Source organism: Prosopis cineraria, unplaced genomic scaffold (genome assembly GCF_029017545.1).
Source record: "Prosopis cineraria cultivar Desert tree isolate PC_DT_omini unplaced genomic scaffold, ASM2901754v1 PC1, whole genome shotgun sequence".
NCBI classification, from domain to species: Eukaryota; Viridiplantae; Streptophyta; class Magnoliopsida; order Fabales; family Fabaceae; genus Prosopis; species Prosopis cineraria.
This window is the reverse complement of record NW_026555332.1, coordinates 44,892,971-44,920,578: the sequence shown is the minus strand read 5'-3', so window position 1 is coordinate 44,920,578 and position 27,608 is coordinate 44,892,971. Positions and strand designations below refer to the sequence as shown.

Below are 27,608 nucleotides of genomic sequence, written 5' to 3'. Positions count from 1 at the left end.
ACGCCTGTTTAGATTCTATTTTTAAAAATATTTTTTTTTTAAAAAAAAGAACTCATTTGAATGAATGTTTTGATTTTAATTGTTTTCAAATCTATTCTCATTTTAAAAATAGAAACATTTTAAGACAATAACTAATTATTATTAAAAACCACCGCCAATAAACTTGGCAACTATCATTCTCAGTCAATTTTTTAATTTTAAAATTATTTTTAAATTAAAACAATCAAATAAATTTTTTTTATTTTATTTTGGAAAACAATTTAAAAATTATATTGCAAAACAATTTTTAAAAACAATAACATGGAAACACAAACAAACCGGCCCTCAGACACCCTCCTTTCTGAAATAACCCAATGTCCAATCCAAGCCAGGGGTGTATAAGACCAACGGCATTCTCGACATTAAATTTTGAAAATGGAGAAAGACCATAAAAAAATGATACGAAAATCAACTCGAAAGCTAAAGTGGGAAGGACCCAACACTTTTTATTCGACTCAGTAAGTTTAAGCTTTGTTCATCTCTTACGATCATATACACTCGCCCGGGCGAGCAACGAAAAAGATATATAAAAGATCATCACCTCGAATGACTGTATAAGAAGGTGCCGAGGGGCATAGTAACACTAGGCCTCCAAAGGATATGCTCCTGAGGCTGGAAGGGAACCGCAACTTGCGAAACGGATTCATAAGCAGTCTCAGCCAAGTTCTACGTTGATCCAATCATCCAAACATAATCTTCTATGGACTGGAGCCAAATGACTCGGCCATGAAACAAGGGGCAGAGAAGTCTTTCCTAGTGTTTCAGCTCATGATTTTTCTTTCTAATAAACAATGTTGAATTCACTTTCCAGTCGAAAAGAAAGAGAAACCAAGTTGTACGTACAAAACAAACAAGTCAGTGAGCAAAAAGTCAGGCTCTGGTACTCTTTGCCATCTCATCAATATCCAGTTCCACAGCCAACACAGGCGAATCCCTCTGCATGCCAAAGTGACTGGAGGAGAAGTAGAATATACAATTATTAGAGGAGCATCCCCAATTATTAAAAAAAAATACTAATAATAAGGCTCAGAAGTTTGATTTCACCTGTTCTGTACAGGGCCATGGTCTACTGCAGACCGCAAGCAATATATGACTCTGCCCACAATGTCTGTCATTTGAACTGGACCAAATATTCTACTATCATATGCTTCCTGCCATTTGAAGAGTCAAAAGGATAGCCATAAAGTTACAGCTAATCTTAAACGGTCTTTGCGGAAAGTAATCACTTTCTAATTTCTATATGCTATTGCGGAGAATTGAAACACAGACAAAATAAAATTAACAATATCCTCACTTAAGCATATGCTGCTACGTAGAGTACACAGTAAAAAATTATAATGTTCAGATCTGAGATAAAAAAAGCCCGAATTAGTGGAAGAAGTTTTTTTTTTCCTTTCTTTTTTCGGGCTAACAGTTATTTTTCAATTATTACGGGAAGAAGCAAAGTACCAAACTGGTGATGATTGTGCATGAGTAAAGCAACTGCTACCCAAATTTTCACAGTAACGGAGCTTATAAAAGAATTAATATTGAGATACCCAAGTAGAATATATACAAACTCTCTAGCCACATCATACTTGTAAATAACGTTTTCAGAAATGCTTTCACTAAATCGCCAAGCCAAGTTTCCGACCTAATTCATTTCCGACTAGGACATGAGATTTTAACTAGAAACGGTGTTTAAACCTGTTGTCAATCATGACTGCTTAGCATTTTAATATTGGCAGTTCTTTTAGAATGACGAATTTTCTCGAAAAGAAACGCATGGCTATACCTTGGGTTTCAAATTTTGATTGTCAGCCAATACCCAACATTGATCCTGCTCAAGAACGAAAGGTTCATCCTTTTCATTTGCAGAAACCATTTCATACCCTTCAATGGCAGCCAATCTCCTGACTAAATGATTGTTTCGCTTCTCGGGGTCCTTCAGAATGACCACATCTCCTATGAAAACACGCCTGTCAAAGAAACATGTATATCACTAGCAAATAATGAAAAAATGAGAATCTGTTGTGCAATGAGCTTCAGTGGACAATTTAAACCATCAAAATGTTATTACCTAGTGGAACTCCAAAGAACAATGCACAAGAACGAAATAAAGAAAGAAACCCCCACAAAAAAGATTATAGTTTAATAACAAGATCTGATTACAAATCCCGCCCTATGAAGGAATAGCAAACAAGTTTGTTTTTGCCCCCAGCCTGAACTATAAGCTTTATTCACCACTATGAAAGAATAGAATCTAAAAGGTTAATACTTAATACAGAAAAAATGGTATTTCATGATGACATTAAAAGCATTAAAAAGATAAGGAGAACCAACATAAATATTGCCACCCACTCCATAACCATTTCAAAGGCTGTCTAGACCAATATGGTCAAGCAGATTGTTAAAAAACAATATTCTGCCTGCACCTAGTAGAAACTGGGTGAACCAAAAATCGTAAAAGCAGATTGGTTAGTTATCACTGAATGACCAATGGAGAAACATATAATGATAAACCAACTAGAACTTCTACATACCAAACCTATATTCAAGTGCATGATGGAAACAATATTCCCCCGAAAACATCTGTAGGAATGGGGCAAAAAAAAAAAAACATTGTAGTAGTGAACTTCATAGCAAAGGTTATGTTACACGCATTAAAGAACGGCAACTATAGAGTGAAAATTCCAAAATATGTAATTAAGTCTTCAAATAAAACTGCAATTTGTATTCTGTTGTTGTGTATTTTCCACATGATAACACCAAGGTGATGATGACATGGAATGTGGATGTAATCTCCAGGAAAATATCAAAATAATGTATTCCCTGGGATAAAATGGTCCTTATATGCCAACTAGCAATAGCAATATGTAAATTTGTAATATAAAATGTTTACGTTGGGTCTGCTTTTGGTAACTTCCGAACAAGAAGATTCACTCCTTTTCCATCTAGGGTTGGGGCCATTTCCTCTCCTTTGTTCCAGTGCAAGTATGTCAACCTTCCTTGAATGAGATTCTTCCAAATAAGATACTTTACCTCTTTGTCTGTAATTTGACCCCCTTTATAGGTCTGAGTCACATCATTGAATTGGTCAGAAAAGCTTCTAGAAAATTAAAAGCTCATAATGTGATCCACTGGTAGAGTAATGGTAAGGGGAGAGAGAGAAAAGCAAGACTGACAACAAAATATATGTCAACAAAACTGCAGGGAAAAAGATGAAATGAGGAACAGCCAATAGAATAGGATTTTCAAGACTGACAACTAAGCTAGCATAGCTCCACAGCAGGAGATACAAGAAGTTTATGTTCAAGATATCTTCATAGTACACCAAAAGGCATCAAGACTTAAAAAGCTATAGATAACCAAACAAAAAATGACCTTCGCTGACATCCAAGGCTGTTTCCACATAAAACTTATTCACACTTTTTCAGTATCAATGCTACAAATGATATCAAAATAATGTACTGTCTAAATCTACCAGCTTTAAACCTTTAAACTCCTGCTTTAAGAAAATACTTCATTAAACTTCAAATTTTTCCAATAGAAAAAATCTTAGAATTTCATCTCCACAACTAATCAGCCTAAAAGTAATCAAAACACAATAACACAAAATACTATCTCATTCACACCAATGATCTACATATCCTTCCCTATTTACACCAGATAGGGTTCCTACAGTCCCAAATTCCTTAGCTTCCCCTATGACTTAATCCCCTACTACTTAATTCTCACATGACCATGCTGCCCCCATGAAAATGATCCTTGTCCTCAAGGATCAGTACAATGTCATTGGTTATTGCCATGTGGGTACTAAGGGTAATTATTAGGAAACAAGAGGGTAGTCACGGAACCATCTAGCCTCCGTATAAATAGGGGAAGGATGGTCATGTGGTGCTGTGAGATGGAGTTTGTTCATGTTTTTACCTTTGCTATGCATCAGTAAGCAAGCAAGGTCATGTGTTTAAACATTTATGAGAAGTACCATGTAGCAGATATAGAACTAAAGAATTTTCTCATTGTATTAACTCATTGCTACAGTGAGTACCTGAAAGTGAAACAGTCTCACATTTAATTAGTTTCGATCATGAAAAACACCTATGTGAAAATATGATTCACAAGTGCCTGATGTCACTTTCCATCATCTAGTATAGAGTCTGCTGATACAGACTCGGGAACAAAAGATCCGACATTGTTTGATGAATATCTAGCCTTTCGTTGAAATAGAAGACAATCAGTTCCAACACCAAACAACTATATCATTTAACTTGATCTGTATTGTACAAAAAAGTTGGCTAAAACCCCCAAAAAAAAAAAATACCGGTATATGAATATAGGCAAAGCACTCAGCAGAACATTGCACTTGGGAAGCCTATGATTTACTTTCCTGTTTTATAAATAAAAAGGCTAACAATAAAATGCAACAAGGAAATCAACCAATAGAATTCTTCAAACACTCAGGCTGCCTATAATATGGCTAGAGTTGGATCTTTAGTAATTTTTTCAGGGGAATAGATTCAATTAGAGCGGGTGAGAGGAGGGCAACTATAACCCGATTAAGGAATCACATTTGAGTAAAGTTCAGAAGTCAGTTTGAATCGTTAATTGTCTTCACAGAAAACGAAGACCAACTGCATACGTCCAAAGAGACGACAAATGCATTTCAACTGCAACCTTTTGGACCAGGGATCGTATGAAGTGAGTTGCCATTTTATCTCACATTGAATTATAAACCCCAGCATCAACCCAAGAACATTAGAGGAAACCATTATACTTTAATCATATGTAAACGATTCCTATTAATAATTATAAGCGCCACTCAAAGCTGAAAATAACAAATTCCACAATGAAAATATACATGTATTTAAGCCCATTACAACGTCAATGGTGATAGAAGACGGTTAGTTGTCCAAATACGAAAGATAAACTATTCGAGAAGTCGGGAAATGGGAAATTTACGAAATAAAATATGAAAATAAACTTAGGGCTATAGGGTCAGAGAGGAAGTGAGACCTTGAAGCCGATTGATATGGAGTACTCGAGCTTGTGAGCCATGTACCGACACCATGTTGAGAGCGAAGCCATTGCAGACAGAGTAGTCCGCAAAAGTCCGATACTTTTAACTCTTCCGTTCCTTAAACCCACTGAGAAATTTCTATACTCAGGACCCAGAACAAAGATAATAAAATGGACAAACCCTCTAAGACATTTTCTCTTGCGTTTTTGTAAACCGATTTTCGCAACTTCGTATGTTAATTTAACCCTCTTGAAAGCTCCGCTTGGGAATTGGGATGAGCTCTGAAATGGGGAAGGACTCCATGTGCAATAATTATTATTATTATTATATAATTATATAATAAAGAGAAAAAAGAGTAAAAAATTATGACAATGTTTTTGTTTGCAAAAATTTACACTAACAATCTTCTCTTCTTTTTAGAGCCACTATAGCATTCCTTTTTTTATACATTCTACCTTCAGAATAGGGGTTTTTAGAATCATTATGGCAATCATTGTTATTTGTTTTTAAATGTTCATGTTACACAATAGCTTAGCTAACAATTCTCTTATAAGAAATTGTAAAATAAAAATTCCCCCACTCGAACAGGCAAAATAATTAAAAAAGAACAAATGAATCGAAGAATATTCAAATCAATTTCTTTTTAATAAGTAAAAGGAAAAAAATTAAGAAAAACAAACTATTACATAATGAAATGAAGACTAAACAATCCATGTGAAAGAGTTAAGTCTTAATAGTCAGCTATACTTAAAAAATAATCACACTATTTAATAAATAAACAAAGTAAAATAAATTTTACTGTTCATGCAACTGTGAAATTAATAATATTGTGGATCTACCAATAACTTTCTTTTAAAATTTAATTATTTTTCCAAAATTTTAACATATTTTTTAGTCTCAATTTTTTATTTTGTTGAAAAAATTAAACTAACATTAAAAATTATTTTTATATCATATTTTAATAATCTCATATTAACATATTTTTTATCTATGTAAATTTTTAACTTACAATTTAATTTTTCATGAATAATAAGTTCATAAATAAGATATGAGGTTGAAGTAGTTGAATATGATTTAGATGGATTCAATGGCTAATTATTACTCTCCCTTGTTTAAAAATGTAATAAATTTTTAATCAAATCTCACCCCAATAAAGTAATTACTTACTTTTAAATTAATCCTATATTTTTATATTTATTTCTATTAAATACTTTACAATAAATATAAAGTCATTCATTAATAGAATTTTTGAAAAAAAGATAATAAATACACTTCAAAAGATTAAAAATGTTTTACAAACATTCAACTCTTTTAAAAATATCTTATATTTTTAAATGGAGAAAGTATGTTATAAATTTATGATCGTTTGCTCAAATATTTTTTTTAATTATTATTTGAAATAGTAATACGATATATTTATTAATTCTATTTTTTCAAGTTGGCTAACTGTGATTTTGTTTTGCTTTCCATAAATATAATGGATACATTAGAGTTGGATAATACAGAAGACAAGGAAAGAGCACTGTGACTAAAAATGAATGTTTAATGATGTTTAACAATTTAATCACTTATACTTTTTAAGAAAAAAAAAACTTGCAGCATGATTTAATACTATCACGTGTTAACAATTTTTTCCTTTTTTTCCTCTAAGAATAATTAAAACTTTTTAAATTATTTTTTGTTTAAATTAAATAAAAAAATACACCAGGATGATATTTATTGTTTTTGAGTTTCACATGACTTTCATTTTTATTCCTCTAATTACTTCATATATTATATCAAAGCATCTAAAGTTCATGTTTTTAATGCATATGCTTTTATTTCAGAAAAGATCCCAAGCAACGAATAGAAAGATCTATTTTTCATTATTTTTAATCAACTATTATAATTCTATTTTCATGTACAGGTGTAGTTTGCAAAATAAAAAAAGTAAACAATTATAATGTGTTATACACCATATATTAAATATAATAGGAGAATCACCTACCAATTTCTCATGGTTCACAAAAAAATAAAAAAAAAATTATCAACACAAACTCACATAATATTCAAGAACAGGAGGAAATAAATTTTTTTTTTAACCCCATGCACGGTAAGAAAAAATTTCTAATTATATATATATATATATATGTATATATATATATTTCATTTGTTTAAAAATATAAAATATTTTTTTAAAAATTAAATGTTATAAAATATAAATTTTTTAATATTTTAAGATGTAATTATTTTTTTTAAAAAATATTTTTATTAATAATAATTTTATATTTATTATAAAATATTTAATATGAATAAATATAAAAAAATGTGATTGATTTAAAAATATGTAATAATTTTATTAAATAAAATTTAATTAAAAATATTTTATATATTTTAATGGAAGGAATATATAAATAATAAAATTAATTTCATTAATCAATGGGGAAAAGAAACTAAATTTCACAGGGACACGCTTATCCCGTGTGATTCAGTCGTGTCACTCTCGCATTTATTTATGCACAAGATCGAACGTCCAGAATGAGAGAATGGGTCGAACTTCTGGCCCACCAAAATCCGCGACCGCCGCGAAATCCAATATCTCTGTCTCTCTCTCCCCCTGTCAAAACATGTTTGTCAGTTTGCTCTCCTGTGAGAAGATTTTATCAAGTGTTCGCTCACAGAGTTCAAAGGCGTAACTTCCTGATTGCAGTGACAACCCTGTTGGTAACTTGGTTTGATCCCCTCGTCTACTCTCACAACTTGAGTTCCTCGACAATTCAATTCCAGGTTTGTGGATGGTCATAACGCTATAAATATGTTGTTATTCCCCTTTTTCGTTCATCCTGGTTGACAATATAAATATCATCGGATTTTGGAAACGAATTAGTCGGTGCGAAATGTGTTATTTATTTTTCCCTTCATGATGAACCTCAGCGGTGTTTTCACTCTAGTGTCAATGAATGAGCCGATCTTTGTGTTTATCCCTCATTTTCACGTCTTCATATATTGTTTTTTTTTTTTTAACCCATTAGGCTTGTGGACTGTGAAATCTGTTCAAATAATGGACAAGTTGAATCTAGCTCAATTGGGTGAGAAGCTGAAGACGAGTGGAGCTCAAATGGGTCGAATTGTTAGTGACAAAATGAAGGAAATTTTGCAAACCCCTACTCCTGAATCAAAGATGGTTGACGAAGCAACATCGGAGACCCTAGAGGAACCCAACTGGGGTATGAATTTGAGGATATGTGCAATGATCAATAGTGGAGAATTTAATGGATCCGAGATTGTGAAGGCCATAAAGAAGAAGATTTCAAGCAAGAACCCAGTGAGCCAGAGGCTGAGTCTTGACTTGCTGGAAGCCTGTACTATGAATTGTGAGAAAGTGTTTTCTGAGGTGGCATCAGAGAAGGTGCTTGAAGATATGGTTCGAATGATTGATAATCCACTAACAGATCATCAGAATAGAAGAAGGGCCTTGCAGTTGATCAGGGCTTGGGGAGAGTCAGGGGATCTTGCCTACCTACCGGTGTTTCGTCAAACCTATATGGTGAGCGTTTTTACTTAATGTGTTATGAGTTGGTCTAGATGCTTACTGATCCGTTTTTCCTTGTCCTTTTATGTTGTTATTATACTAACAACTCACTGAATTTCTTGTATTGATTCTTTTTGTTTGCTTTTCTGGGATCCTGTAGACGAACTTGTTTATATATTTTTTTATTATGGACTCTAGCCCTTTCAATGAACTTATTTTTTAGCCGGACATTTGGCAATCCAGGATTAAAATACGATACATTATGCAGATCAATATCAATAAGTGCATAACTCACAAATAAGAGGAAAGTGGGGGAAAACAGTAGCTTCTGATGCCCACAACAGTTGGCCTTAGATCTACTATGGAAGTATGCCAAAACAAGTTTGTTTCAACTAAATTCATTTATTTAAATAAAGATTTCATAAGAAATGTTAGAATGTTTTCTTCTTAAGAAACTATTAAATGGAGTTGTTTTTTTTTTTTAAAAAAAAAGTAAATTCCCGTGCCTTTTTATCTGGCTTCGGAGAAGCAACTTTGTCATGGTTTTATAACTTGATTACTTTGTTGATTTTTCCTGTCTTCTATAGCTCGCAGCCATTGTTGTATACTGTTGTATAATCTTGATTGGAATAGCCCTTCCCAGGCAACCCTGAGTATTTTCTTATTAGGAGTGCTTGCAGCATAAGCCTCCACTTTCTCACTTGCTTTCAACTCTCTCTAATCCATCAAGTAGAGAGCCTCTCTTTGTCTTTCTTTAATTGGCTGTTTTTATTCTGCTGTATTTTGCTGTGTCATGTGTATTATTAAATTTTACCCCCTACTGGTTGATGGCAGAGCCTGAAAGGAAGAAGTTTGCCTCTGGAGATAGATGGAGAAAATTCAGCGCATGTTCCATATTCCTTGGAGTCTCATGTACATGAAGATTCATTAGATCCTCCTGAAAGTTATCCTATTCCTGATGCTGCATTTCATGTGATGAATAGATCTGGTTTCTCTTCTAGTCCCAGAAGCCTATCGGTTGAAGAGAAAAAGGAGCATCTTGTCATTGCTCGAAACAGTCTTGAATTACTCTCTACCATATTAAATTCTGGAGCAGAGCCAAAATTGTTGAAGGTAAACCTTCTGAAGTTAAAGGAAGTCAGCATTCTGTGAGTTTTAGTGCTTTGTGCATGTTTGTTCTTGTGTGCTGGTATCTCCTCTTAACAGATGTTTATATAAACATATGCATGAAATGTAAATCCATAGCAGCATTATGGGAAGATGGTGTAAATCGTTTTATAAATATGGAGTCCTTTGTTTGTAGACTTTGAAGAGTGAAATTATGGGAAAGAAGCTACATGCTTTTCAAGGCAAGAGTAATGGTCAATTGCAGATACTTTAGTGCTTAAAATGTCCAATTAGTCATGATAACGGTGTCATTTTTTAGGTATGAAAATTTCATTAACTTATGAAACGTTTGCCCCCTTTTTTCTGTGAGTCACTGGTATTTCCTATATCGCTAAATAGATAGAATAATTCTTCACTGATAGAATTTATCAAAAATGGCGCATGGTTGCAGGAAGATGTGACTGTGAGCTTGTTGGAAAAGTGCAGGCAGTCACTATCTGTCATTAAGGTGATTGTTGAAAGCACCGCTGATGATGAGGGAACACTTTTTGAGGCTTTGAACCTTAATGATGAGCTACAACAAGTAGTTTCCAAGTACGAGGAGTCGGAAGCTGCCCAAGACTCTAGAGCACAACCATATGTAGCAGCTGATACCACGAAGCATGTTGCAGAAGCTGTTCAAAATCCCATCGGACCACCTGAAAGCGTTGAAGGTGATGAACCTCGTGAGTCAGATGCTGCTGATAGACTTCAGAGGAAGGTGTCCAATAAGCCCGACGCTTCTGAGGTCAATTCTACTACTGTTGTTTATAATCACTGTGAGGCCAACACAACGAATTGCGCAAAAGACAAGGATGCTGAATTGAGCGGCAAGAGAGATGCTGAATAAGGAAAGAGGAAGTCGGCATGGTTCGTGTAGCATTAAATTTTATCGCTGTCCATATCTTAGTAGTAGCTTTTGGTTCTTTCGTGCTGTTGACCGTATCTCTAGAACATGAAAGTGGCCGGAGTTTCTCCCTGAACGCCTGTGAAACTTTATATCTAATTGGGATATCATGCGTGTTTCTTGTGACTTGATTCACGGTCTCTAGTTATGTGCGTCCTCGTTTCAATCTAAAATGTGTAGTTTAGCGCAAGGAGTAAAATAACGGTAGTTGTACTTTATGACCCTTTGTTCAGACTCTAGAAAATAGAAATATCCTATAGCACCAGAGACCTCAATAATTGATGTAAACCAAAAAAAGCAGACAAATATAAATCAAGGATTTAGATCTGATTTCTTCAAAAATTTAAAACAATTTTTACAATCAAAACACTTTTTATAATACTCTCTTCAAAAAAATTGAGATTTGATATTTTTTAAGTATTGTAGAATAGTTTTTTTTTAACTATTTAATTAAGTTGAATGATTTTTATCATGCTATATAAAATACTCGTTGAGTGACTGAATTTAGATTATTCACTTAATTCAAATTCTATAAATTGGACAGAAACTAATCAATCCCACCAAGATGGGATTGTATCTAATCTTCAACCGAGCAGCACATTACGTGGTATTTTCACGCATTTGGGATATGGTGTATCAGGACCCTTTTCCTGAACCCTGATTCGTTTATTTTTATGCATGGTTAAAATTGTTACCATCCTAGTGTCCTACGACCCCTCTTCCGTCTCTTAATGATCGAAATTCGAAATTACTCTGGTATCAATTGATTGAGAGTAAAATACAAACGCAATTATTCAATTTATTCACCACTTTACATGTCAGTGTCATCGATGAATTACATCATAACTGTAAATATCTTTAACGTTAGCCATTACACAGATCTAACAAACCAAAATCTTTTGTTTTCGCTCTGCATTTATATCTACATGTTATATATATATATATACACACACATATATATAAAATATATTTTTGGGGTTTACTTTCGGTCCCTTTTTGCGCAACGTCCCGAAAGAAAATCTAATCATACTAACAGGAATACATTCGATATCTTTAACAACCAAGTACTAAATCCAAGTATCTAGCCACCGCATAAAACCTAGTTTGAATTACTAACAGGAACGTTGGTAAAGAAGAAGAAAAAGAAATATTGACAATAACAGATCCTTACTACTTTCCTGTTTTGGTTTTTTCGTCCTGCCTCCTTTTCTTTTCTGGATCTTTTTGAGTAGAAATATCCGAGATTAATGGAAGAACGAAGCGGTAAAATAAAATACAATTCTAAGGTTAGCATTTCTTTATAATCTTTTTTATTTTTTTGGGGCGCAATTATCGTTATAGTAAGTCTATCAGAAGTAACGCAAAAATAAAAAAAAATGTAAACAATAACAGATTAGCCTTCGTACTGTGTCAAATCCAATGGAACCTGGAAACTAAATTTGGGCAAATAATGGATGTCTTGACATCGGAAATTGAAAGAACAGTGCGGAGTTTGCGTTATGCAGAAGAGGTGCAAGTTATTTTGTGTCATCACAAGTCTTTGTACGTACAAGTCATTATTAGTTGTGGGCGTTCATTATTTAATTGATCATTCATTAGTCATTCATCTCAAATTCTACAAACACAAACACATATATTAATTTTTTTATTCATGTTTTTACAAATGCAAGCGGATGAGAATCCTGCATGGTTCTATTTTTAACAGGAAGAAAAATAACTACTACGATCGAGAAGAGTTAAAGAAGGAATTTAAAAAAAAAAAAAAAACAAATCTATGTGCCTGAATGATATCTGTATCAGTGGTTTCCAAGTTGTTTAGAATTTTTGACAAAGCTGTAGGATAGCTTGAGAGCATTTTTAGTGTCTTATTTTTATTTTTTTATTCATGAAATATGGGGTAACTACTAACCAAGGTGTTTGTGGGATGGGACAAGATTGGAACACCTATGTCCTGTGTCCTATCCTCAAAAAAAATTAGAATTAAATTTTTATCTCATATCTCATCTTGTCCTGTTAAGAATCAGGAGGACATGAGTGGGACGAGATCAGGATGTCCCACCATCTTGATAAATTAAATAATATTAGAAAAATATTTAGATAATAATATTCATTAAAATTTTAAATTATATAATTTATTAAGTTTAAAATTAAAACAACACAATTATATAAATCACAACAATTTAAAGTCAATTATTGAATTGCATTAATCACAACTACACATTATGATAGTAATTGCAAGTGATCTCTAGGTTATCAGAGTAGTAATAGGAAAGCTAAACACGACATCAAATCATTGTTCTTCTATTTTAGTTGAGATGTGTTAAGATAATTACTCTTCTAAAAATAAAACAACAAATACAATATAAATAAAATTTATTAAATAGATAGATATAAGAATAAATTATATTAATATAATTAATATATTATAAAAAAAGATATCGTCTTGTTTTCTCTATGTCATTAAAATTATCAATATAACAAAAATTTATTTTTATATAAGAATTGCAACTATTGAAATTATAATTGATATAATTAATATAAATATAAATTATATTAATATAATTAATGTATTTAATGTATATTTTGAAATATATATATATATATATATAATATTCAGGATGAGATATCCCAATGGTAATCACATGTTTCATCTCAATTGTTTTCGAGACAAAATGAGACCTCTTCTAATATGATTGAGATGATATTGAGCCAATTGAGATAAGTACAAGCTAAACACCCTCAGGGGTGATGATAATGGAATTCTTTCCTTTGTGTATTTTCATTTCTCCGACATTTTCAAAGTTATTTTTTACTCAATTGGTTCTGACTTTTGAACCCTTGAAAGTTAGAAGTGCAGCAGAGGATTAATATTACTTGAGATGGAAAGTTGTATTATCTAACAAAAAATATAATTATTGAGTTTTAAAGTGATTTGATTTAGGTCTTTATAATTTTGTTCTCGTTGCTCAAGGATATAGTTTATCTTGTTTATAATGTCAATCTATTTATTTTTGAATATGCCCAGAATGAAGAAAGAATAACAATAATGGTGTTAAATATGATGACATATGATTAATACTGTTAATTTGTACCAGTATAAAATTATGATTTAGTATATTAACTCTATTGTTCATCTCATTCTAATGTTTTACTTACTCTAGTTTTATTTATAAATCACTTTTAGCATATTTTATCGAAATTAAAGAAAACTTTAAACTTTATTAACCTTGTTTTAAAATTTAATAAGTTTTCACTTTATTCCTAATATGTGTTCTTAAATCTCATTACTAATATTTTTATTTAAAGCATTTAATAAAAGTAAAAATATAAAGAGGAACGTTGAAAATTGATAAGTACCTTATAAATAGAATCAATTTTTTTTTCTCTTTACCTTATAAATAGAACTAGAGGAATATGTTTCAATCTATTGAATTATAATTTTATCTCCGCACATATTAACAATATTAATCACAAGTCAATATATTTAATATTGTTAGTGTCATCTCTTCATTCTCATGAACATGTTTTAAAATAAAGGTATTAACATTGTAGACAAAATAAATTGAAAGGATCCCTAACAATTAAAAATAACTACAAAACCTATATCAAAACACATTAAAATTATAAGGATTAATAGTTATATATTTCTTATCTAACATATATACTTCCTTTGATCCTTATTATAAGACATTTAGTCGGGTCATGCATATTAAAAAAAAGTTAATTTTTTTATATCATAAAAAAGTGAGAGATACTTTTATTTTTACCTTTGATTTTAAATAATAATTAAACCATATTAAAAACCTTCACACTAATGAAGAAGAGTTAAAATTAGAAAAAAATGGTTTATTGCTTATTTGGTTTGCCCAAATAATTGATTACTCCCTCCGTTCTTATATATAAGGTGTTTTTAAAAGCTTATTTTGTTCCTAAATATAAAGGGTGACAATGATATTTTTGAGTAATTAGATAATTTTATCCTTGTCTTGGATAATAAAATAGATCATTAATTATATATTTTTTCTGCCACAATCATGATATTAATTATGATATTATTAGAGATAACACTGAAAATTATTGTATTTTATGTGAATTTAATTAAATAATAAATATTTATTGATATGTGAGATTCAGTTAAAAATATTTTATTTATAGGAAAGGAGGGAGTATTTGGGAGGAAACCATGGTTTGAAATTTTTTTTGCCGAAATAGCATAATTAATCAAATAATCAATTATATAGGCAAAATAACATTTTGTAATAAGTTACCTCACAAATTTTCTTAAATCAAATAATCAATTAGGCCTCTTTATTTTTGAATAATTGGATGAGAAATCGTTTTAAGCCAATAAAATGATAAAGGGAAGTTGTGAAGCTACCTCATTAGATTGTGTCACTATCCATCCACTCCACATTTTTCAATACTGTGATTGCATCCTATCATAAAAATATAGGTAAAATGTTAATATTTTATAATTTAAACAATTATAATTAATCAAATATATAAGTTAAAAATATTTTACTTTTTAAATAAAATTAAAAAAATTTAATAATATTATATATAACTTTATTAATAATTTAATTTAAAAAAATAATATCCTTTGTAATAAGTTATACAGCTAAATTTAATTTGGATCAAATTATTTAAACATTTTTAATTATATTAAAATTAATTTTTAAAAAATAATATTCAAATAGATTGTATTATAATATAATTAATTATAATTAAAATTAATTATATTAATTAATTATTTTATAATCAGTTATGTCCAATTAAAATTCAAATAGATTCTTAATTATTATAAAATATTTTATATTTTAAATTAAAAATTAACTTTGAAAAATATAAAAGTATATATATATATATATATATATCATCATCATCATCATTGTGTACAAAAGCTTTCATTTTTTCATGGAAAAAAAAAATCGAAAGCGAAGATTGCACACGAAACAACTTTTTTTGAGAAAAAGAACGAGAGGTCTACGATAGTTAAAGAGAAACTCACTTCTTATATTCATGCTTTTCACATAAAATGATTCACACTCACAGCCCCAACTCTAAATTTGGCGCTTGTCAAGCAACGGTTGAGAATTCGCTGGTTCTCTCCATGAACACCAATGCCTTCGTGAATCTCCCATCTTCCTTCCTTCCTTCCTTCTCTGTCCACTCCTTCCAATCTTCCCACCTCCTTCGTTCAGTTTTCCGGCATTTCATCGCGCCGGAATTCTGACATTTCGCCATGAACGACACCGATGATGAAAGCGAAGTCCGGAAGGCCCCGATCATAGCGAAGGATGTGTATTTCATCAAAGATGAGAGAACCCTCAAGGGCCCGGATCTTGCTGATAGGGAAAGGCCCCATGACGACCCTGATTCTGAAATAGAGGACCACGAATTCGCCGCCCAGCCAGATGGAAACCCAAGCCCTGCCGAACTCAAGCTTAAAACCAAGAAGGCGTTGTTGGAATTTCGATGCAAGGTTGAAGATTCCATTCTTGGCAACTACTTGTTAGGCGAATCAGACCAGAGACTCTCGCTTGGAGAAAGAGCGTTAGCCGCGGAAGAATTGAGAGAAATTACTCTCTGGGGCATCCCATTGTTGCCCAGTAAGGCTCATGAGGGTACCGATTCGGTTTTGTTGAAGTTCTTGAAAGCCAAAGATTTATGCGTTTCTGATGCCTTTGAGATGCTACAGAAGACCATGATATGGCGAAAGGAAAACAACATTGACACAATCCTCGACGAGGATTTGGTTTCTGAGTATGCAAAATCTATGTACATAAACAGCAGGGACAAAGAGGGTCGTCCTGTGTGTTACCTCGTTTATGGGGTTTTCAAGAACAAGGAGCTGTATAAGAAAGCCTTCGGGACAGAAAAGGAACATGACAAGTATTTGAGGTGGAGGATCCAATTCATGGAGAAGAGCATGAAGAAGCTGAACTTCAGAGAAGGAGGGGTGGATTCCATGGTTCAGATTATTGATTTGAATGACACACCGAAGCACGTAATGAAGGAGCTCAATTCAGTCAGCAAGAAAACTTTGGCTCTGTTTCAAAACTACTATCCTGAAACCATTTATAGAGAGGTTGGTATCAAAACAACTGCTTATTAGGATTTTGATTTTCTGAAATCTAACTGACATTGAAATTTCTGTTTTTGGGCATATATACAGATAGTTGTAAATGCTCCATTTTGGTTCTACACCTCCCAATTGCTATTCTCACGGTTCACGAGTCATAAAAGTGAAAAAGAGTTCACGTTGACTAGACCACCTAGAGCCACACAGACACTCCTCAAGTGAGCTTTCTATCCATTTTTCCCATCTTATATTTTCCATTATTTTTTTAAAGAAATATCAATTATATTACAGAGAAAAAAGTTACAATACAGCTATATCATAGTATTCCTGAATAAGTTCCAGCAGGGGGGATATAAGGAAAATTATGGGAGTTATTTTATTCATTAATAAACGCTATCATCCTGACTATTTTCTCAATAACCTGAAAAAGGTTCATAGCCCCAGAACATCTTCCAGTTGAATATGGAGGTCTCAAGAGGAAAAATGACCAAGATTTCTCCCCCGTGGATAAAACCTTAGAACACAAAATCAGAGGAAATACAATTTCTACAGTTGAAATTCCAGTGCATGAGGTGAGCCCAACTTTATTATGACGCTTTCATACCAAAGTTCCTATGACCTAATTTTCACTCATAAAAATTTCGATGTTTGGGAATTGGGATGTGCGTCTAGCCTGGAGTGACACTAATCTGGGATGTAACTGTGGTGGGATGGGAAGTGTCGTACAAGGAAGAATTTATTCCAGAGGATGAAGGCTCATACATTATATTGCTGCAGAACCAAAAGAGAATGGGTGATAGTATAAGAAATTCCTTTTACATAAATGAACCTGGGAAGATTGTGATTACAGTTGGAAATGGAACCTTCAAGAAGAAGAGAATGTGCTATAGATCTAAAGCTGTAACTACTGTCCCCATGTTCATCTTTTTGAAATGATCCACAACAGATGGCTTAAGCTGAATTTGAAGCTCGTAGTTTCCAAGTGGCTCTGAAGCAACCATACGTGGGTTGATTGAATAGGTTGTCTAACAAGTTGTTGATTACCAGAATTGATTGTCTATGTCCAATATTGTATATTTGTACAGGATTCTTTCCTACATTGAGCTTGAAATAGAAATCGCATGTGATAGTGTCTAGTTACGTTGTACTGTATGATTTATAAGAATCCTGTATCTTCGCATGGTCAAAAATTATTCCTTATGAAATTTTGTTTCGGATGTGTTGTGAAATATTCTTAAGTTGGATAGCGATTTTCGAGTTTCTAACTAATAAGGTTATAAAAGTTATAATATCATGTTAAGAATTATTTTAAATTTGACAATCGAAGTTTCTCGCAGCTATATCTTTATGAGAGCTTAAATATGCTTGAACAGGGAAAAAAGAAAAAGATTTCCTACACCCTCAAGAAAAATTCGAATCTGCATCTTTCAATTAAGTTGCATGTCGTGAATTAATTATTGTAATATTCCATATGTGCTTGACAGTTAAATATTCAAATTTAACATTTCTTGAAAATTGTTTAAGATTTCCGAGTTTTGCATATAAAGACGGCAGTTTAAAATTAAAGGAGCTTATATGGATCAGGATACTGGAAATGCTGAAACAAGGTAATAAATGATTAATGTGGCTTCAGAACTTCATTACACGAATGTGCATGCTTTCACACCTCGAAACTTGAAACATAGACTTCTGCAAGAAATTTCAACCTATAGATTCGATAAGAAGTTAAATCACGGCACTGAACAGAGACCGTAATAAACAACTATGAACCACATTCAGAAACAGCAGGTAAATTCCCACCAAAGCACCATAAGATTACACCCAACTGGTAAAGTAACTGATCGCGGACAAATAGCCCATCATTATCCTCCAACATCTATCCTCATGAAACTGATTCAATGTAAAAAGGATCGGAGGGAGGGAGATATAATAAATTCAAGTGATGGAGGTGTCAACTGTCAAGCATAGATATATGGTCCCTGATAATGTTTGATTGGGCCGTATAAGGTTGTGGGCAAGAGGTATCACTGCTGCATCAGATACGAATAGTGGCATGTCTTCGTTGCCTTATAGGAGAAGAATGTAAAAGCCAACCTCATTTATATGAGGTGTAACTCATTAAGGTTTCATAGCCATGCATGCTGAAGAATGTCTTAACCTCGACAGCCCACCTTCTGACGTGTCCCTCACTCACCCCTCTCGTTTTCACCATAAATCACACCCACATACCCTAGGGGTTCTCCGCTTCACCAGCAAGGAAACGCAATCATGGCTAAGCTTTCTAATTCGCTCTCTCTTTGCCTTTGGTATTCGTTTTTGGTTCTGGGTAGCTGCTTCACTTTCCGGGAGCAGCCACAGCAAAATGAGTGCCAGTTGGACCAGCTTGAGTCTCTGCAACCGGATAACGTAATTAAGTCGGAAGCCGGTCGGGTTGAGACATGGAACCCCAACCACAAGCAGTTCCGGTGTGCTGGTGTGGCACTGACTCGCTGCATCTTGGAACAACACGCCCTTAAGATTCCTTCTTACTCCAATTCTCCCCAACTCATTTACATCCAAAGAGGCAAGTAATACTAACACTGCCATGTCGTATTAAAGACAGACACACATACATCAATTCATTCATATAAATGCAGGTAGAGGAATGTTTGGGATTGTGATTCCTGGGTGTGCTAACACATACGAGGAGGCACAACTGTCAGAGTCCGGAAAGATCTGGAGGTCCCGAGATCGTCACCAGAAAATCCGGCAATTCGAGCAAGGTGATCTGATAGCGGTGCCGCCGGGTCTTGCTTTCTGGATGTACAACAACGAGAATGATCCCGTTGAAGCCATATCTCTCCTTGATACCAGCAACTACATCAACCAGCTTGATAGGATGCCCAGGGTAATCATAATCAAATGACACATTCATCTTTTTCTTCAACTATCCTGGCCTCAATTAATTGCCAACTAATTCTTTATCGATGTGTTCTCTTTCATTTTGTAATTTGTGATATGACAAATAGAACCAAAAGAGTAGCTTAATTTTAACTTTTGTTTGTTTGACACTTGATGGCAGAAATTTTATCTTGCTGGGAACCACGAGCAAGAATTTCTGCGATATCAGCAACAACAGCTTGAGGAAGAAGAACGACAACATGGTAGTCATCAAGAAGGCCAACAACAGCAGAGAGGTAGTGACAACGTGGTCAGTGCATTCGACAGGGCTTTGCTGGCTCAAGCCTTGAACACGGACGAGGAGATAGTCGGTGAGATCCAACAAAAGAACGTTAAGAGTGAGGGAGGCATAATCAGAGTGAGTGGCAGCGGTCTCCACATCTTCCACCCACCTTCCAGGACACAACGACCAAGGAAACAGAAAGGAGAGCAAGAGGATGAAGAACTTGAGGGCGAGGAACAACAACAATCAAAGCAGCAGGAGAGAGGCCAGGAAGGACGCGAAGGAGAGAGCGGAAGCGACAATGGCTTGGAGGAGACATTGTGTAGCCTCAGACTTCACCAGAACATCGGACCTTCCGCATCCCCTGACATCCACCATCCTCAAGCTGGTAGCCTCAAGACCGTCACTAGTTATGACCTCCGTGTTCTCAAGTTGCTCAAGCTCAGTGCTGAGTTCGGTTCAATCCGCAGGGTAATCATTCCATCAAAACCCCTCTTCCTTATGACAAAATCATTTCATTTGAACTATAACGATTGATATGAATGAAGTGTTGGGGTTTCAGAATGCTTTATACGTGCCACACTACAACTTGAACGCTCACAGCATAGTTTACGCACTAGAGGGAAGGGCTGAGGTTCAGGTGGTGGATTCCAATGGGAAGTTGGTCTACAACCAGGAGCTGCGACAGGGAGAAGTGCTGACGGTGCCACAGAACTATGCGGTGGCGATTAGGTCAGAGAGCAACCAATTCTCGTTCGTGGCATTCAAGACACACGACATGGCCATGATGTCGACGCTGGCGGAGCAGATGCAGGCGTGGCCGGAAGAAGTGGTAGCGTGCGTATACCGGCTGAGGAGGGAGCAGGCTAGACAGCTCAAGAACAATATTCCGCTTCATTACTTGCTTCCCCCACAACAGTCTCGGAGGCCCGTGGCTTAGAATTAGAAACATTACAAATATGATAATATCCCGTGTCTACCAGAGATGATCCTAAATAAACAAAGCAAAGGGCACAGAAGCCTGTCGTTATGGGAGTGTGTAAAAGAGTAAAAGATGTACTGTTTTTGCCCCTAAATATGATAATGCAATATAAGTACTACAATTTCGAACTCTGATTCAATTAATGCGCTTTCTAAATTGTAGCGGAAACAAGGCTTATCTGAAATGGGATTTTAAATCCTTTTTTTAATTAAATCTCATAATAAAAGATTCCTTTTTTATTAAATGAAGAAAAAATATGCACAGGCGCAAGTTGTATAGCAATGTTAATTAGTTAGGACATTAATTTTTTTTTTTTTCCTTACACATCTGGTATCCTAGGTAGACCATCTTTCAAGTACAACAATGACCAAACTAATTCAAATTCATCTATAGTCAGGCACCTCAAAGGATGGGAGAGCTGGCCAAAGGACATTTTTTCATATCCAAATAGGGATCGAACCTTGCCATTCAGTTAAGGGAGGATGAGCCTTTACCACTCAACCACATGCCCCTGGTTTAGTTAAAACGTTGATTTTAAGAAAACATATATGGCCAAGAATACTAGTGGATCCGTCCCAAAATGTCTCGCTCTTGTTACCTATCATATATCCACCACTGCAGGGGGCATGGAAGGCGTGTATACATGATCACAATATAAATTTCTAATTAAAAAACGTGTATTAATACAAATTAAGATCTTGTTCTTTCGTTACATTAATATTAGGAACTAAATTTTTTACTTTGGAAATGGAATAAATGAAGGCGGCCCAAAATGTCTGATATATAGGATCATTTTTTCCCCAGATGTCGAATTTGCGAAGAAATTTAAAGAGGACGATCCTGCAAGTTTCCTAGCGTCAGATTACCAATTGAACAAATGAAAAGCATAAAAAGGCAAGAGAAGGGTCAGTGATCATGGCAACTGGTAACTGGTTAGCCCAAAGGAGACTGTATAGATATAGAATGACAATAACAGACTAGAAGTGCTGATATATACACTTGTATTTTGTATAGTTATGAGCAGCTGTAGTAGTCTAGGTCTTAACAGGATCAGTGGCGGTCTTGTGGCTTAAAATTAAATTATATATATACATGGCTAATTTATGAACTAATTTATTTGATTCAGGATGTAGCTTAAGGCTTAACAAGAGTGAGGTTATGAGTTGAGACTCAAGTATAGAGGACGGAATAAAAGATAATATATGAACGAGCAAGAAGGACGTACGATATATAAGGACCATTCATGATCTAGCCACCTGCACTACGAGCACAATGAGGTGTAAGGAAATTGGGAAGTGGTAGCCATGCACGCCCAAGAGTATCTGCATATGACTACGCATCATCTATCTGTCTAAACCCTATCCATACATATGTAGATTGCAGACTATTGTCTCCTAGCTTGAGTCACGGGTCAGATTCAAGGGAGAGTAAATGAACACGCGTTGCTATCAGTATTTCAACTTCCGATGCCTAAATACAAAACGAAGATGACCCGAATTTTGAAGCCTACGGATATACAGTCACCTGAATTAATTCAATTTGCTGGGTTTTATATAATTACTCTGTGAATATAGATATCCATGGCCCAAGCTGACTGCTACGTGGTCCCGTTTCCTTTGGTCACTCAGCAGGTCAGGTTCCCGGCTTCCGCATAGAAACAATATCATAATTGGATCATTATGCGATTCTACGAAGCATCGATCGGAGCCAGCATCAGAGTTCATGAGGTGTAAGAAATTAGGGTTCCATAGCCATGCAAGCTGAAGAATGTCTAAATCTCAGCAACCCACATTCTATGATGTGTCCTTCATCCACCAAACTCCTAGCCACAATAAATTAATCAGAACGCCTGGTGATCCGCTTCATCGGAAAATCCAATCGAGTTCGCAATGCCGAAGCCTAATACATATCTGCTTGGTTTTTCAACTCTCCTTGTGGTTTTGGGTGTCTGCTTGGCTCGGCGGGCCGAGCAAAAGCAGTTTAACGAGTGCCAACTCGAGAGACTCAATGCCTTGGAACCCGACCACCGCGTCCAGTCGGAAGCTGGCGTCACTGAGAGCTGGAACGCCAACCACCCAGAGCTCCGCTGCGCAGGCGTCGCCGTTGTGAGGCGCACCCTCTATACCAATGCCCTCCACTTGCCATCATATTCCAATGGTGCCCAAATGCATTTCATTGTCCAAGGTGGACAAATTCTCTTGTACCAATGTTCTCCCTCGCTTTAATTTTTATCTATTAGCTAGTCATATTTTTGACAAAAGTCAAGGTCAATTTTTCCCCCTGAATTTGTATGAGTGTATATGTCATGTATTTAATTATTTGTTATTGAATTGGCGTGGGCTACATCAGGCAGGGGAGTGATTGGAGTTGCTATTCCTGGTTGTGCTGAAACATACGACGCACCACAACCAGAAGACCGCCACCAGAAGCTTCATGAGATTAAAGAGGGTGACATAGTCGCAATTCCGGTTGGAATTTCTTATTGGACCTACAATAATGGGGACACCCCACTTGTTGCCATCACTCTCATTGACACCACCAACGAGGAAAACCAGCTTGATCCAAACCCAAGAGTAAGCTCATTCAACTTTTGTTAGCATAATTAGTAAGCTTAAAGGGTATGGTATTATTATCACCTTTTACATTTTGTTGAGTGGTGGCTAATTGGGTGCAGAGATTCTATCTTGCTGGAAACCCAAAAGAAGAGCACCCAGAGACATTGCAAGGCAAGCATGGGAAGCAGCAACAGCAACGCAAAAATATGTTAAGTGGATTCGAAACACGGTCGGTGGAGGATGCTTTCAACGTAGACGAAGAGATAGCAAGCAACCTTCAGTCTCAGAGCGCCCGAATAGACCAAATGATAACAGTAAGAGGAGGTCTTGGTATTATGAGCAGGCCACAGTCTCAACAAGGACAACAAGAGGAAAGAGAAGAAAAACAGAGGCAACAAGGAGAAGGAAGTGGAAATAGCCTTGAGGAAACCCTTTGCGGCTTAAAGATTCACCAGAACATCGCCGACCCATCACAAGCTGATTTCTTTAACCCCCTAGCAGGACGAATCAGCGGCACCAGCCTCTTTGATCTCCCAATCTTGAGAAGGCTCCAATTGAGTGCACAACATGTTGTGCTATACAGGGTAAGTGGCTTTCACCATAAACAGTATAATTTATTTGAGAGAAAGAAATTACAAGATCAAAACTAGGATTTGATGTGATAACGTCTCGAATGAGCAGAGGGGAATGTACACACCACACTGGAACGTGAATGCGAACAGCATCATATACGTGACAAGAGGAAGAGGAGGAGTACAAGTGGTGAATTGGGAAGGTAGGTTAGTGTTTGATGGAGAACTGCGAAGGGGCCAGTTGCTAGTGGTGCCACAGAACTTTGCGGTGGCACATCAAGCGTGGGACGAGGGATTTGACTTCATATGTTTCAGGACTCATGAATTGGCCATCATAACTCCTATACTGGGGAAGCAATCCTTCTTTGAGGCTACTCCTGCTAAAGTGCTTGCTAATGTATACGGGCTTCGCCTGCAACAAGCGCTTGACATCAAGCATTCTCGGGAGGAGGGCTTTTTATTCAGCCCTTCACAATCTCAAGAACCTTTGGTTGTTAAGGCCTGAACTAGTAGATATATTTATATATATATATATATATGCCACATAATAAAGTTTTGGCTGCTGGAAAACCGAATATAAATATGGCCTCACGTGCCTGAGCTCTGTTAATATGGTGGCTTTATATGCTCTTTATTAATAACAGGGAAGTAGTCACTTTACCATACGATTACTTTGCATATCATTTAATTTTGGTTAATACTACATCTGAAACTCGAGAATGTAAAGCAACAATTTAGCAAGGCAAGCCCACTGGCCAGAACAGATAAACTTTATCGCACAGAAGGATCGATTGGCCCCAAAAACTCATAAAGTATATATTTTGTTCACTACAAAAAAAAAAAAGGATTCACCAGAGTCACCATCTAATTTGTTGATAGCTATGAAAAATCGAGTATTTATATTCTATTACTACCCTACATGTAAGATCCTTGTGATTATGATCATGATTACTTATTCTCTAGCCAAGAGGCCAGTATATATAATAATGTTACCAAGCAGCGATCATAGTTTCAGTCTGGTGCGGAGTACAGGGTACTGCAGTGCATAGTACCACAGAAGAAAGCTAAATATTTATCATTCCGTACAGGTGTCAAGTGTGCTTAATTAAGCGTGTGACTTGGTGAATTTATCATATCCACTAAAGGGCCTTGTTTGGACCTTCTCACCCAAAACGAGCGACAATTTTGGCTTGCGTTATATTATTTTTTTAGAATTTTTTTAAATAAAATAAAAAAAGAATCGACCGTCTACTACATAGACAACGTCGTGACATTATAGTTATGCGATGGACGGTCCTAATCGACAAGTATTAATCACGCTCGTGTTCAATTTGAAGAAGGGGCAGTCCCTGAATATAGTCAATAGCAGCCATGTTTTGTTGAATTAAAACTCAACTAGCTAGCTAGACCATTTCATACGGGCCGTGATGAAACACACACACACACACACACAAGCCGCTGCTACAGGGGCTTTTATTTTTCATTACCTAAGCATCTACCTGACTGAAAACGACACCACGTGAGGCATACATGATATATATATTTCAAATCCAAGTGCCTAAGCAAATTAAAGAGCCCTTATTTTGATGAGGACGGGGAGGTTACACTAAACAGAGAAGTCTGGTCCCTGCCGATTTTGAGCTTATAGGCTTCCTCTTTACTAACTCGGAAAATCTGGGCAACGACATCCACAGGCAGAGCTCCAATGGCTGAGGATATCCCTACTAGAGTGTTAATCATTGCATTCTCTGCCGTCTTGAAGGCTATCCACTCGAACCCTTCTTCTCCAGTCGCCTGCATCACCGCCACGAAATTCTGAGGAATCACTAACACCTCTCCCTCTTCCATCTCCCCGTCGAACACGCTCTTCCCTTCGTTGTTCACCACCTGAATTCTCCCAATCCCTCCTGTCACATACACTATGCTGTTCGCATTCAGATTCCAATGTGGCGTATAAACACCGTTCTGCATCCAAACAAAGTCCATATACGTTAATAACGTGTGATCATGATTGTTATATATGTGTAGTTAAGGACGTACTTTGTAAAGAACGCCTCTCTCGGCGCTCAGATGGAGGTCGGCGAGGATAGGGAGCTTGATGCTGTTGAGGGTGGCGATGCGACCGGCGTGTGGGGTGTATATATCGGCACGTGCGGCGCTACCGACGTGCTCTCTAACCCTCAAGGTGCATATTGTCTCCTCAATCCCATTGGCACGTGGCCCTGGGTCTGGCCTCACCACTTCCAGGCCTTCCTTCACCAACACAATGTTCTTTCTGGGATCATCTGCACCTTTCATCTTCGTCACCGTCTCAATTCTCACGCCGAATATCTCACTCAACAAGTCTTCGTGAATTCTGCTGAATAAATTTCTTCCACCTGATCTCTCCCCATCAGTTGCCTGTCCGTGTTCGTCTTCTGGGTTCCCAGCAAGATAGAATCTCTACATGGACAAGTCAAGTTGTTAATGTTTCAATTATTATGCAATATGGAATTCGATAGATAAGGTACACAGTTTCTTACTCTTGGTTTTCCGTCAAGTTGATTGTCCGCGTTACTGGTGTCAATGAGGATGACGACAACGAGTGGGGTCTTACCGTTGTTGTAGAACCAGTAACCTATTCCAGCCGGTATGGCAATAATGTCGCCTTCCCCGATTTCATGCACCTTCTGATGTTGCTCTCTGTGTTCTTGCCGCTCAGATTCTTCAGGCTCTTCAAACGACTCAGGGCAAGAAGGAAAGATGGTCATCCCTTGAATCCCACTTCCTATATAGGAATTACGCATGCATGAGCCAATGCAAAAAAGGGCGCACGCGCGCACGCGCGCAAATATATTCAAGTGACGGGTTTTAGTTTTCACCATATATATGCGCTCGTGTGCAGTTAGTGAGTTAGTTATTAGTTATACTTATACCTCGGACATAATAGAGGAGTTGGGGAGCATTGGTGTAGGAAGGCAGGACGAGGCCTTTGGGCTGAACGGTGCGTCGAACGAGGGTAACACCAGCGCAGCGAAGTATCTTGTCGCTATGGTTCCATGATTCAGTCAGCCCACCTTCCGATTCGATACGATAAGCGGGTTTAAGGGACTCAAGGCGGTCGAGTTGGCACTCGGCCACCTGGGGTCTCCGCTCCATTCGCATTTTCTGTCGATGCGCGACGCCGTCACTGGCCAACATCAGAACAAGGCACACCAGTGAAAGCAAGAGAGCCAGCGAAGCCCTACCCATTTCCCCTTCAGTTTGTGTCTGTGCTTTTGGTCGTTTATATGTCAATAAGTAGCAAGTAGGCAGCAATATATGGGAAGATCTTCATGTGTTGGAATTTATACCAGATTAAGCGGAAGGGTGGGATAGACACGTAGGGATGGTAAGGTGAAGGAATCAGGAGACGTGCAGCTTGCATGGCGAGCAAACCCTTCAAGAAATTACACCTATTAGATGTGTTGGGGCAGGTGGCTCAATATTCAGAGGATGCTATAAGATGGTTGATCAATAATTCAGTAGCAATAATGCAGTTCCTGGGTATTGAGCAGGGAGTGTGCATCTCATGATAGCATTACTTTAATGAATTTGATGAATGTTGTACCTACTACCGTCAGAGTTGGACGTGGATGGAAAATTTGTTTAGGATGCTGATGAACATGCAAGG

At 36.0% G+C, this 27,608-nt stretch overlaps 6 protein-coding genes across 6 annotated transcripts; 4 read left to right on the top strand and 2 right to left on the bottom strand.

Moving 5' to 3' along the window:
• Positions 1 to 455: 455 nt before the first annotated feature.
• On the bottom strand, positions 456 to 5,327 carry LOC129304682 (uncharacterized). The gene is made up of 5 exons (XM_054944433.1): positions 5,035 to 5,327; positions 2,921 to 3,093; positions 1,814 to 1,997; positions 1,084 to 1,190; positions 456 to 991 (listed from the first exon to the last, which is right to left on the bottom strand). Exons 1-5 carry the CDS (start codon positions 5,104 to 5,106, stop codon positions 910 to 912), a joined length of 618 nt encoding a protein of 205 aa, XP_054800408.1. The 5' UTR covers positions 5,107 to 5,327; the 3' UTR covers positions 456 to 909.
• Positions 5,328 to 7,642: 2,315 nt separating this feature from the next.
• Positions 7,643 to 10,733, top strand: LOC129306570 (TOM1-like protein 2). Its single transcript, XM_054947246.1, has 4 exons — positions 7,643 to 7,804; positions 8,050 to 8,564; positions 9,384 to 9,662; positions 10,108 to 10,733. Exons 2-4 carry the CDS (start codon positions 8,079 to 8,081, stop codon positions 10,543 to 10,545), a joined length of 1,203 nt encoding a protein of 400 aa, XP_054803221.1. The 5' UTR covers positions 7,643 to 7,804; positions 8,050 to 8,078; the 3' UTR covers positions 10,546 to 10,733.
• Positions 10,734 to 15,638: 4,905 nt separating this feature from the next.
• LOC129291718 (patellin-4-like) lies at positions 15,639 to 17,889 on the top strand. Its single transcript, XM_054929221.1, has 4 exons — positions 15,639 to 16,690; positions 16,778 to 16,902; positions 17,115 to 17,256; positions 17,357 to 17,889. Exons 1-4 carry the CDS (start codon positions 15,845 to 15,847, stop codon positions 17,618 to 17,620), a joined length of 1,377 nt encoding a protein of 458 aa, XP_054785196.1. The 5' UTR covers positions 15,639 to 15,844; the 3' UTR covers positions 17,621 to 17,889.
• Positions 17,890 to 18,883: 994 nt separating this feature from the next.
• On the top strand, positions 18,884 to 20,957 carry LOC129291711 (legumin A-like). The gene is made up of 4 exons (XM_054929208.1): positions 18,884 to 19,247; positions 19,321 to 19,571; positions 19,746 to 20,318; positions 20,410 to 20,957. Exons 1-4 carry the CDS (start codon positions 18,953 to 18,955, stop codon positions 20,785 to 20,787), a joined length of 1,497 nt encoding a protein of 498 aa, XP_054785183.1. The 5' UTR covers positions 18,884 to 18,952; the 3' UTR covers positions 20,788 to 20,957.
• Positions 20,958 to 22,718: 1,761 nt separating this feature from the next.
• LOC129301989 (glycinin G4-like) lies at positions 22,719 to 24,561 on the top strand. Its single transcript, XM_054940648.1, has 4 exons — positions 22,719 to 23,013; positions 23,179 to 23,402; positions 23,504 to 23,968; positions 24,066 to 24,561. The coding sequence occupies exons 1-4, from the start codon at positions 22,719 to 22,721 to the stop codon at positions 24,459 to 24,461; spliced, it is 1,380 nt and encodes a 459-aa protein (XP_054796623.1). The 3' UTR covers positions 24,462 to 24,561.
• Positions 24,562 to 25,534: 973 nt separating this feature from the next.
• Positions 25,535 to 27,221, bottom strand: LOC129301982 (11S globulin seed storage protein Ana o 2.0101-like). The gene is made up of 4 exons (XM_054940638.1): positions 26,872 to 27,221; positions 26,479 to 26,723; positions 25,997 to 26,398; positions 25,535 to 25,921 (listed from the first exon to the last, which is right to left on the bottom strand). The coding sequence occupies exons 1-4, from the start codon at positions 27,185 to 27,187 to the stop codon at positions 25,535 to 25,537; spliced, it is 1,350 nt and encodes a 449-aa protein (XP_054796613.1). The 5' UTR covers positions 27,188 to 27,221.
• Positions 27,222 to 27,608: the final 387 nt, after the last annotated feature.

What these genes read in the sequence shown, in the direction of transcription:
- LOC129304682 (XM_054944433.1), bottom strand. Translation starts at nt 5,106, where the DNA reads ATGGCTTCGCTCTCAACATGGTGTCGGTACATGGCTCACAAGCTCGAG. An exon ending in CCATATCAATCGGCTTCAAG is followed by an intron (nt 3,094 to 5,034) that starts GTCTCACTTCCT and finishes GATGTGACTCAG; the next exon opens with ACCTATAAAGGGGGTCAAAT. An exon ending in ATCAAAATTTGAAACCCAAG is followed by an intron (nt 1,191 to 1,813) that starts GTATAGCCATGC and finishes TTCAAATGGCAG; the next exon opens with GAAGCATATGATAGTAGAAT.
- LOC129306570 (XM_054947246.1), top strand. Translation starts at nt 8,079, where the DNA reads ATGGACAAGTTGAATCTAGCTCAATTGGGTGAGAAGCTGAAGACGAGT. An exon ending in TGTTTCGTCAAACCTATATG is followed by an intron (nt 8,565 to 9,383) that starts GTGAGCGTTTTT and finishes GGTTGATGGCAG; the next exon opens with AGCCTGAAAGGAAGAAGTTT. An exon ending in CAGAGCCAAAATTGTTGAAG is followed by an intron (nt 9,663 to 10,107) that starts GTAAACCTTCTG and finishes GCATGGTTGCAG; the next exon opens with GAAGATGTGACTGTGAGCTT.
- LOC129291718 (XM_054929221.1), top strand. Translation starts at nt 15,845, where the DNA reads ATGAACGACACCGATGATGAAAGCGAAGTCCGGAAGGCCCCGATCATA. An exon ending in CTGAAACCATTTATAGAGAG is followed by an intron (nt 16,691 to 16,777) that starts GTTGGTATCAAA and finishes GCATATATACAG; the next exon opens with ATAGTTGTAAATGCTCCATT. An exon ending in TTGAAATTCCAGTGCATGAG is followed by an intron (nt 17,257 to 17,356) that starts GTGAGCCCAACT and finishes ATGTGCGTCTAG; the next exon opens with CCTGGAGTGACACTAATCTG.
- LOC129291711 (XM_054929208.1), top strand. Translation starts at nt 18,953, where the DNA reads ATGGCTAAGCTTTCTAATTCGCTCTCTCTTTGCCTTTGGTATTCGTTT. An exon ending in ACTCATTTACATCCAAAGAG is followed by an intron (nt 19,248 to 19,320) that starts GCAAGTAATACT and finishes ATATAAATGCAG; the next exon opens with GTAGAGGAATGTTTGGGATT. An exon ending in AGTTCGGTTCAATCCGCAGG is followed by an intron (nt 20,319 to 20,409) that starts GTAATCATTCCA and finishes TTGGGGTTTCAG; the next exon opens with AATGCTTTATACGTGCCACA.
- LOC129301989 (XM_054940648.1), top strand. Translation starts at nt 22,719, where the DNA reads ATGCCGAAGCCTAATACATATCTGCTTGGTTTTTCAACTCTCCTTGTG. An exon ending in AATGCATTTCATTGTCCAAG is followed by an intron (nt 23,014 to 23,178) that starts GTGGACAAATTC and finishes GGGCTACATCAG; the next exon opens with GCAGGGGAGTGATTGGAGTT. An exon ending in AACATGTTGTGCTATACAGG is followed by an intron (nt 23,969 to 24,065) that starts GTAAGTGGCTTT and finishes TCGAATGAGCAG; the next exon opens with AGGGGAATGTACACACCACA.
- LOC129301982 (XM_054940638.1), bottom strand. Translation starts at nt 27,187, where the DNA reads ATGGGTAGGGCTTCGCTGGCTCTCTTGCTTTCACTGGTGTGCCTTGTT. An exon ending in ACTCCTCTATTATGTCCGAG is followed by an intron (nt 26,724 to 26,871) that starts GTATAAGTATAA and finishes ATTCCTATATAG; the next exon opens with GAAGTGGGATTCAAGGGATG. An exon ending in AACTTGACGGAAAACCAAGA is followed by an intron (nt 26,399 to 26,478) that starts GTAAGAAACTGT and finishes TTGTCCATGTAG; the next exon opens with AGATTCTATCTTGCTGGGAA.